Here is an 11,447-nt window from a genome sequence, read left to right as displayed (position 1 = left end):
ACTTTGGCGTCCCCTTCATAACTATTTATAAGTTTATCCCACATTTCTTTGGTTGTCTCATGTTGCATTACTTTGACAAATTTTCTTGGTGCAAGTCAATGCAAATTTGCATTCATAGCCTTAGCATTGCTTTCATACCTTTTCATAGGAGCCTCATATGTTGGAGGAGTTGCTTGGTTATGATACCCCTATACCAGAATTTGCTAAATATCAATTCCAAGTGACATCATATATGTTTTCATTCTGATTTTCCAAAACGCAAAGTTTGTCCCATTGAACAGTGGATGTTTTCTTGAGAAAAGATCATCCCAACTTGCCATTTTGTGTAAAATATTCCTTCTAGCAATTAGGTTTTTATTAAAGGAACCTAGCTCTAATACCAATTGTTGATTATTGAGAGAAAGGGGAGGGTGAATCAATAGTCCTATTTCCCAAAATAATTTTCACTTCAATTTTTATTTCTTATACATTTAAGAAATAAAGAGAAAATCATCACATAATTAAATGATCACATAGAACACCACAGATTAATATGAAAACTCATAAAAGGAGAAACCAAAAAAAGTTCTTCTTTTCTTTAAATGGTTCTAGTAGGAATCCACCTACAATTACATAGTTTGCAAACACATACTTGTAGAAGAATTCTAATTTTGCAAGCTTCGATCCACTAAAAACACATATTGCCAAAATCTAGTAAAAACACACCTATTTAAAACACTAATCTATGATTAGTGTTATTCAATTACTCATCTCTCTTTTTTCTTGACTTTGTAATTGTACCAACAACAATAATATATATAAAGATGCATTGTATAAATTACCCACCGTCTTCCTTATGCTCACCCACTAATAATTTTCAGGTTAGACCTTTTCTCGTTTACTTCACACCATCAACAACATCTACAATTATTTCTTTTCTATATTTATGGTTTAGGTCCTTGCTTACTATGGGAATAGGTCCATGGACATTTGACACAGGGTGGGAACAACAACCTTAACAAAATTTAATAAAGTTCACCAAGGGATCTTATTGGAATTGAGGTAAAGAAGTCAATTTTAGGGGCCCATCCTATCTGAATTTTAACGAGGGGTGTGCCCAAATTTTTGAAGTGCACTCCACAATCATGCGCAATAGAAAAGCGTACCACCAGCTTTATCGTAAAATACATTTCATAATGAATTATTTCACTTTCGAAGGCCAACTTCTTAAAAGTTATCAAACTCTGCAATTTTGAAATATGAAATATATATTGTTTGCAGTCTATTCAATGTGGATATTTTCGTTGATTTGAGATAGATATTAACCAGTTTAGAAGCATTTGTGATAAAAGTTATTAAACACGGCCTTTACCATACATTTGATGTGATGCAACAGTGACCATTGTCTCGTTTCATATCAATACTTGAGAGCATCTTATCTTGTCTATAATCTAAGAACGCACATATTTTAACAGCTCATCTTACCTTGTCTCTATTTTAACTGGGGCATGTCCATATTTTAACAGCTCATCTTATCTTGTCTATATTTTAACTGGGGCATGTCCATATTTTAACAGCTCATGTATTGTGAAGGTCGTTTTTGTGGTCCAGTCTCTGAGACGAACGAGACAATGTTAATGTTTTTGTGGCATGGAGAAAACCGTTCAAATATATTTGCTCCCTTCAAATATATTTGCTTATCAACAATTTAGTTCAATGTTACATCAGAGCCTTTCTGGAACTGTTCATACGTGGGAGGATTCTTGGAGTTAATGTGTGGTGAACCGTGTACACAAATTCAACGCCAAATCCCTCATGACATCACATGCAACGTATTCTGAAGGTCGTTTTTTTGTGGTCCAATCTCTGAGACGGGACAATGTTAATGTTGCATCACATGCAAGGTATTGTGAGACCGGACAACGTCTTCACATGTCCCCATTCACATTCATGCTATTGAAAAAGTGGATTCAAATAATACACGAGATTTACATCTATTAATTTTTATATGGAGTTTAATTTTTTTTAAGATAAACTGTTGTTCAAATTGTTGAGGAGGTGGACTAAAAGTAATTAAATAAATGACATAGTGGATTGAAATAATAAATGAGGTTTACATTAATTAATTTTTATATGGGGTATTGTTGTTTAATTGTTGAGTAGACTGAAATTAATTAAATAAATGAATTTAGAAATAATGGAGAAAGTATTTGTTAGGTTTTTTTGATTTTGTTTTTATTTAGGACTTAGATCTTATTTTCTAGGAGTTTGTTTGAGTTTGATCTCCCTAACTGAATGCAATCATATAAATGCATGTATCTTTGATTGTTTAACCAATGAGGAATTGATACTGTTATTTTGGCAACCTCTACATGTAGCTCTTCTCACCTGTGAGTTGCAGGTTCATTCATCAAGTTTTGTCTTCCACGGTGATAGGGCATTTTTCTAAAGTATTTTATGGTAAAACCGTCACTATTTCTAAATTTTATAGGTAAAATTTTGTGGTGCTAAGTATTGGTGTGGCCCAAAGTGGGTGTGTTTCAGGTTCATTCATCAAGTTTTGTCTTCCACTATGATAGGGTGTTTTTCTGAAGTATTTTATGGTAAAACCGTCACTATTTCTAAATTTTATGGGTGAAATTTTGTCATCCTAAGTATTGGTGTGGCCCAAAGTGGGTGTGATTCCCAAATGATATGGACACAATGTATTATGCCCCTAGTACAAGCTACTCAAAGGTTGGTTAGGTCTGGTAGTCATGAGGACTCACATTAAGGCACTCTCGTGCAAAGGTCACATGTTCAAACACTATGAGCAAAAATGCAACCATGCTAAAGGCAGGTGTAGCCTAAACCAATGCAATCTTGATAATTTTGATCGTTGAGATACCCCTTCGTTGAGATCAAACCACACTATCCCAATCATATCATGTCTAGAGTCACATTACCTCACAAACAAACAAAAAATATTAATTTAATAATAAAAATTCAATATACAATAATATAGTGAAATTTATTTCATATAATATATATATATTTTTTTCAATATTATAATTTACCTATTATACATTTTCAAGTTTTTATAATCAAATTTCTTCTAAATTTAACAAATTTTGAAATCATAAATTTAAGTCCTAAATTCATATAAAGTTAAAAAACCCAATTTAAATAACAAAAATCATAATTAAAATAAAAAAAAAATGTAACTCCATCCAAAATCTAAAATAGTAAAATTTAATGATAAATTTTGTAGACTTTAAAATCACAAATTTAAGTCCTAAATTCATATAGAGTAAAAAACCCAGTTTAAATTCATATAGAGTAAAAAACCCAGTTTAAGTAACAAAAATCATAATTTAAACCAAAAAAATGTAAATCCATCGAAAACCTAAAATATTCAGTAGTTTAATTATAAATTTTCAAAGGTGGAGTTTAAATAATTAAAAATTAAAATTACAACAAAAATCAATTTGAAAGAAAAAGAAACACATAAAACTGTAACATTCTCTCAAGTCTCAATAGCGTGAATACTATACGGGGATATAATATATTAGTGACTCATATATTTCAATTTGGAGGGGATGGATACTAGTGAATAGGATTCTGCATAGTTTTGTGAATAATTTCCATCGTCTGAATTCACCTCCGGCAGCCGGTCGTGCCCAATACTGTCATATACTGTTTCTCCTTTGGACTAGAACGAGATGGCAGAATCGTCCAAAGATACAGAGTCCGGCTCTCATCGACTGAACTCTCCTTCGCGCAGTAATCACAGCTGAGTCGAGTCAAGTTTAAATCCTACACGCACTGTCGTCGGTTACCGAGTTATCAAGCTGAATCAATGCATGTATTCACGACTTTCTCCTTCCACATTAGTCATAGCATGAAATCACCAAATCATAAATTGACTCTGTAATCACCCAAACAACGCGACAAGTGTTGATCTTCTAGTTGGTTTCACTAGAAATATAGATCGACAAGTATGATCTCTTATGGGAATGGTCAAACTCAAAATTTATCACCGTCCACGTTAGAGCATAAGTAAATATTTTTATTAAAAATACAACTTTTAGCAAATTTATCACTTAAATATTAAATATTTCATTTAATATAAATATAAAATACAGCATTATTAATAATTTCAAACAATATTTGTTAGACAATATCCATCATGATCCAGTGAGAAATCTTCCATCACATGCTTGATATCAAGATAACAATTAAAGAGCTTTCACAATATTCCTAGAGAAATTCCAAAATGAGTATAGCAAGTAATTGGAGTTATAAATCATTTTTCAACTGCCAAACTTACAAATACTAATTCAGATTGGAATTTCTTTGGACATTGATTCAGTAGTTTACCAACACATTAGCTAATTTCTTAACACATTTTTTAATTTTTTAAAGCTCTTTGTATTATTCATATTTTTCTTTTTTTTTAAATAAATGTCAAATTTTTTATAAATATAATTTTTTTATACTAAATTATAAAATATAATTAAAATAAATGAAAAAAATCAAATACCTGTTAATTAACAAGGTCTTTCTGGCCTAGTAAAAAAATAATGAAACTATAAGATCATTATAGTTGGTTAATATGTTTTGTAAAATTAATGTTTTGGTTTATGATTAAAAACCCATGGGAGAAGAAATTACACAACACCCGAATTGTTTTGAATAGTAATAAATAAGAATGTTATCATGCTCTTGATAAAGGGTTGTCACCCAACCAAATTTCTGTTTGTTTGTTATAATTGTTTTTTAATTAAAATGTACTAATATTCCCAAAAAAAAATTGAATATATATATATATATATATATATATATATATATATATATATATAGAATATATAACATATCATATACCATTTATATACAACATATCTATTTATTTTTTTAATTTAATAATATTGTTTAATAATTGTCTAATTTAATTTACTTTATATGATTAAAGAAAAAGAAAATTTATTTCTTGTTGCTAACAACCTCTTTTTTTGTAAGGCATAAATTGATTCTATAAATAGAGAACCTTTGATCTAAGATAACTACATAGTTTTCTATTTATTAAAATTGGATAAAGAAAAATTCTTTGGAATGACAATTTGTATTACTTAAATTGTTAATTTAAAGATTAATTGTCATCTACCAATTTTAAGATTCCATATTGATATTTAATTTAAACCAAATTCTTGTCATATTAATATTTAATTTAAAGCAAAATTTTGTTTTAAAAATTTAAAAATAGAAGAATAATATTTTTTAAGCCTATTAAGTAGATCACTAGAACCAAATTGCCTCTAGATAAATGGAAAAATTTAATAACTTTGTAACTTTGTTGTATCAAAGTGATATTTTGAAAAAAATGAGCAAAATAATTTAAAAAACATTTTAAACTCCAAACAAAATTTTACCCAAAATTTCTACTATTCTACTCATTTAAAGCCAAAGCCTTGGTGAACTGGCTCTTTTAATAGCATCCAGCGAATCTGTCGAATTGTATTGAAAGCCCAAAATCAACAATTTTCATCCCAACGAGATGATTATAACTGATTTAATTCAATTTATTTTCGAGTGATGATGTGACAGGACAAGTAAATGAATGACAGCGTCAGCAGAAATAATGATAGCTTAATCAGACCTTATCTGTTTGCACCAATGAAAAATAATGATAGCTTAATCAGGCCTTATCTGTCTGCACCAATGAAAAGATGAATAATAAAATTAAAAAATTAAAAAAGGAAATTATATTAATTTTCTCATATTTACCTTTACAAATTAGATATTGCTAGTTTAATTTTTAATCATACCTCTGCCGCGGCAGGAATATGTTCCCTCGGCTTCATCTCTACCCTTCTTTTTTTCACTTTGGCAATTGTCTTTATCAGGGATATCTTCCCTCGGGCTTCTAGTTTAATTTTTAATCATACCTCTGCCGCGGCAGGAATATGTTCCCTCGGCTTCATCTCTACACTTTTTTTTTTTCACTTTGGCAATTGTCTTTATCAGGGATATCTTCCCTCGGGCTTCATCTCTACACTTCTTTTTTCACTTTGGCAATTGTGTTTATCATCCGCAAAACAATAATAGATCTTCTTGTTCACGCCAGAGAAAACGCATAAACCGTACCCTGCTTTCTTTTCTTAAACATTGATACCCAACCTTTTATGGAAGCAGATTTAGAAGTAAAGGTGGTGAAGAAGATGCATTTTGCGAGGTGCTGCCATGATTTAATTATGCACGTCGCTTTCGCTGAGCTTGAAAGTGAACTGATAATTGAAAAATAAAAATATATTTATTCATATAAACTGGTACATGGAAAATATTTGTGACCGGTACTGTATGACAGGGGCCGCGGAAATAATCATAGTTTAATAAAACCCAATTGCTCTGGACTAATCAAAAAGTGAATAGATAAAATTTAAAAATAATTTATATGAGTTTTCTAATATTTACCTTTACATATTAGTGGTTTAATTTTTATTCAAAACTGATTAATTCAGTTTTACCTCTGCCGCAGCATGTAATAAGACAACATATAGATTTAAGCTATTGAATGGCAACATATCAAAACAATCAAATCCTTACTCATAGCGTTTACGGACCACGCTACTTAACACTTTCAGTGTCAACTATGAATTCGCACTAGAGAAACATGCTGTCTTTGCAAAGTTTAATATTTTACTCGAAGATATATTTTTTTCCAAATTCAATTGTTTGTTGTAAATGTAGTGGTGGAGGATTTAGAATTATTTTTGGGAAATTATAATATTATATAATTATAGAGTGTTAGGTATTTTATGGTAAAAATGTTCCTGTTTATAAATTTGATGGTCAAAATTTAATCAGGTTAAGCATTGGTGTGGTTTAAATTGGGTGTGATATCCAAGTCTAGTCAAGGTTGCTAAAAGGTTAGGTATGTCACTTATCTTGGGACTCATATTAAAGTGCTATGGTGAAAAGGTCACATGTTCAAATAACATGGGCAAAAATGCAGCCATGCTAAGGGCTGGTGTGACTTGAAGCAATGTGATCCCTTAGTGATTTTGATGGGTTAAATGCCCATTGATTAAAGTCAAACCACAGGTATGCCAATCATATTTAAACTCACATTACCTAACCAAAAAAATTATTACTTTAATAAAAAAAATTAATATATACTAATATAGTCAAATTTATTTCATATAATATAAGTGTTTAAGTTTTTTTTAATTTTATAGTTTACTCATTATACATTTAAAATTTTTATAATAAAAATAAAAATATTAATTTAATAAGGAAAAATTAATATATAATAATATAGTCAAATTTATTTCATATAATATAAGTGTTTTGAGTTTTTTTTTTAATGTTATAGTTTACTTATTATACATTTAAAATTTTTATACTTAAATTTATTTTGAATTTGATAAATATTTTTGGAAATCATAAATTTAAATTTTCTATATTATAAATGTCCTGAATTATGATATTGAATTCATATATATATAAAAATAACTCATTTTAAGTAACAAAATATTATGATTTAACCCAAAAAAAAATTATAACTCTATCCAAATCCTGAAAGTTTTTAATGATATTAAATTAAAATTCATTTTAGGTAAAAAAATCATAATTTAAACCAAAATTATAACGAGATCCAAAACGTGAAAGTTTTTTATGATATTGAATTGAAAGTTATTTTTTTATAATAAATAACTTCTCACATTGAACTTCATTTGGGCTCGGAACATTGAACTTCATTTGGGCTACCGCCGTTCTCCTTGGAGGCTTCTCACAATCATTAAAAAGTATAGACTTCTGCTTCGTCAGCATAATATTGGTGGTAGAAGGCCTTCGCATTTCAAGTAAAAGAATCATAATTTAAACCAAAATTATAACGAGATCCAAAACGTGAAAGTTTTTTATGATATTGAATTGAAAGTTATTTTTTATAATATTGAATTCAGAGTTGAAAAATCTCATTTTAAGTAACAAAATATCATAATTTAAACCAAAAAAATCGTAACTCTATACAAAACCTAAAATAGTTAGAAATTTGATTAAAAAAATCATATTTTAATTTAAAAGAACATAAATAGTCACACTCTCTCAACAATCGCAGTTACACTTTCTCAATCGCGTGAACAGTATACGGGGATATTATAATTTAGTGACTCATACATCTCATATATTTCAATTTGGAGGAGATGGATACAACTGAATAGGATTCTGCGTAGTTTCAGGAATAATTTCCATCGTCTGAATCCACCTCCGGCAGCCGGTCGTGCCCAATACTGTCAATACTGTTCCTCCTTTGAAATAGAACGGGATGGCAGAATCGCCCAAAGATATAGAGTCCGGCCGTGATCCACTGAAATCTCCTTTGTGCGGTGAGCTGAAGACCTCTCTGGACAAGAAATTGAGAAACTTCGCCTTCATCCTAGCTCTTATCGACAAGGCAGCCAGCACGCTCGGAACGATGAACTTCATTTGGGCTACCGCCGTTCTCCTTGGAGGCTTCGCACTAATATTAAAAAGTATAGACTTCTGGTTGGTCAGCGTAATATTAGTGGTAGAGGGTCTTCGCATCTTATGCCGACACGGCGAGCTGGCGACCCGACGGTCATGGCCCCCTCATTCCGGGCTCATATTCATAATACGTCTGTATTCGCTTCTGATACAAGAACTTTCGGCGGTTGCATGCATGGAGTTGTCTCTGTCACGTATATTTCAGCAACAGTACGGGAGCGACGGTAATCTAAATCGAAATCGGGCTCTCAATCTTTTCTACGGGCTGTCCGCAGCGGAATCGATTCTGACTCTGTTCGGATTTATTGTCAGAGGCTTCCTTGACTACCTCCCGCGCAACGAAGAAACATCATCCTTGAAAAGGATCATTGACATCCCGTTTGATGTATATAGGAAAATCATATTCTCTATTGCCGTAGGAAAAGGATGGCGCTCGGCGTTAAAAGAAGATGGCTTCGACGACTCTCAGCTCAACACGGTTCTGCGTTTTTTCTGGGATACATATTGTCGGTGCATGAATGAAAGCGTTTTCGACGGCTTGAAGATGGATTTTGTGTCATACAGCGTGGAGCTGCTGCAGTCCATACATCATATCGATCAGCTGACGGGGGCTCGACTCCTATCCGTGTTTGTGAAGTCAGATCGGCTTCCTTCAGAGAAGTTGAGGGTGATCGGAACAACGCCAGGCGTGTTGAACATGTTGATCGAGATGCTTAATTGGGAGAAACCTCAGGAGCAGGAGATTCGAGAAGTGGCGGGAGAGATCATCTACAAATTGGTGGAGATACCCCGAAATCGCATTCGGGTGATGGTCCTTCCTGAGTCCATGGAATCCATAACCTCCTTTCTGTACGATAGAAACAAGATTGAAATTCATTCGATTCAGTTCCCAGATAAAAATATATATAAATACTCAGATTTCACTGTGCTGGGGCTACGGATATTGAAAATCTTGGCCAACGACCCCGACAACTGCGCTAAGATCGGAACCAACAAAGGGCTACTTTGCAAAATTATCGAATTAAATCCAGAGGCGTCGGAATCGGAAATCCTAGGGCATTTGAAGATCACGCCGATTGAGACGCTGGCAAGTCTGGCTCGCAAAGAGGACGTCCGTGAGAACATCGAGGTTACCGGTGGCTTTGAAGCTGAGCATTCCGATGATCCTAATATACAATCGCTTTCTATTCAGGTTAATTAGATCTCGCTACTTTTTCATTAATGAAAATAAAATACTCTAATAAGTAATAATTATATCGCGCTGTAATTATGAAATCTTCCATTAGCCTGAATCTACGAACAAGGTATAGCTATAGTTAAATATTCCTCATAAGTTGTTCTCTATTTTTCAATCCAAAGGAGTAGTCTCATACTCCGACTACGCGTTTTTCAATTAGTGAAAACAAAACGTTGTACTACAATTCCCAAGTTCGTTTATGGCGCTGTGGCTGTCGTTCTGGATTTAGTATTACATCAATTTCCATTGTATTGCATTTTGTAGAAACAAAGCTTTGTTTAGAAAATACTGTTGTTCTGGATTTCGCAGTAGATCAATTTCCAGTGCATTGCAGTTTGTAGTGATAATGTTTTGTTAAGAAAATACGGAAGCACACTATATGAGGCCGGTCTGCTTGCTGCAGTGTGAAATGTATCTTGCAGTTTTTATTTTTTTATAATGTGTTTTCTTCTGATTGCACCGGTTAAATTTTGAAACGGTTTAAGCTCCTCTTTTTCCGTAAAAAATTATTAGCTTAAAATTTATAAGAAAATATTAAAATAACTCTAAACGGTTTATAAAAATATTTTAACCTTCAAAATTTCTATCCTTAAAATCTTTATTGAAGAGCTATATGGTTTATGGTTAAATGTATTTTTATTTTCAAATATGTTAAATAGTAGAGGATGATCATTTATTGTTAGATGTATTTTTATTTTCAAATATGTTAAATAGTAGAGGATGATCATTTATTGTTAGATGTATTTTTATTTTCAAATATGTTAAATAGTATAGGATGATAATTTATGGTTAGATGTATTTTTATCTCCAAAATTATTTAGCATTACGTCAATTTTCATTGTATTGCATTTGGCAGTAACAAAGTTCTGTTAATAAAATATAATCGTTTGATGCACAGTAAATGAGGAAGGTCTGCTTACGCATATAGCTGCGATGTGAAGTTTATTTTGTCGTGTTTATGTACTGTAAAAGGGATAATTACAAAGATTTTTTTTTGGTCAAGGGGCTAAATTTTGTGGATGGCTTAATTTCCCTTTTTATTTTACTTTAAGAAGTAAAAATTTCATAGAAACTGTAATTATTGAAAAATTGAATTTTTATAAATTGAAACTATATCCTGGGGACGAATAAAATTAGTCAAAATTTCTTTATATAATATTATTACATTTTTCATTTTTATAAAATTATTGTATTATTTAATAGTTTAAATACGAGGGTCTAAAAATTAGACCGAAATTCTAATTTTCAAATAAATTTGTAATTTTTCAATAAATTATATAATTTATAATAAAATTATTGTAATTATTTTATAGTTTACTTATTAAAAATAAATAATTTTTAAAATAACTTTTTACATTAATTTAAACTAAAAAAACTATGTAATTTATAGTTAGATGTATTTTAATTTCCAAATTTATTAATTAGTGAAGTGTGCAAAATTTTTATGTGAAATATATTTATTAGTATGTAATATGTTTAATTTTAAGTTTATTAATTATGTGAAATATATTTATCAGTATGTAATATGTTTAATTTTAAATTTATTCATTGTGATGGGGTATATTTGATAGGTATAATTTATTAGTTTAAATTTATTTTAATTATTAAAATGAATAAAATGTAATTTTTTTAAATATTTATTTTAAAGATTTTAAAATAAAATGAATTTATTTTAAAACAGATGTATATATGAGAAATTTTTACGAGTTTTTTTACATGGAATATT

The 11,447-nt window shown here is 30.6% G+C and overlaps 1 protein-coding gene across 1 annotated transcript; it reads left to right on the top strand.

The window, feature by feature from the left end:
• Window positions 1-8,284: 8,284 nt before the first annotated feature.
• Window positions 8,285-9,685, top strand: LOC149230963 (uncharacterized). The gene has a single exon (XM_089381490.1). The coding sequence runs from the start codon at window positions 8,285-8,287 to the stop codon at window positions 9,683-9,685; it is 1,401 nt and encodes a 466-aa protein (XP_089237616.1).
• The last annotated feature ends 1,762 nt before the right edge of the window (window positions 9,686-11,447 follow it).

Source organism: Pinus tabuliformis, chromosome J (genome assembly GCF_031772625.1).
Source record: "Pinus tabuliformis cultivar Carrire ecotype Pingquan chromosome J, CPIR1, whole genome shotgun sequence".
NCBI lineage: Eukaryota > Viridiplantae > Streptophyta > Pinopsida > Pinales > Pinaceae > Pinus > Pinus tabuliformis.
Note: the sequence above shows the minus strand (reverse complement) of the source record. Positions and strands in the feature narration are given on the sequence as shown.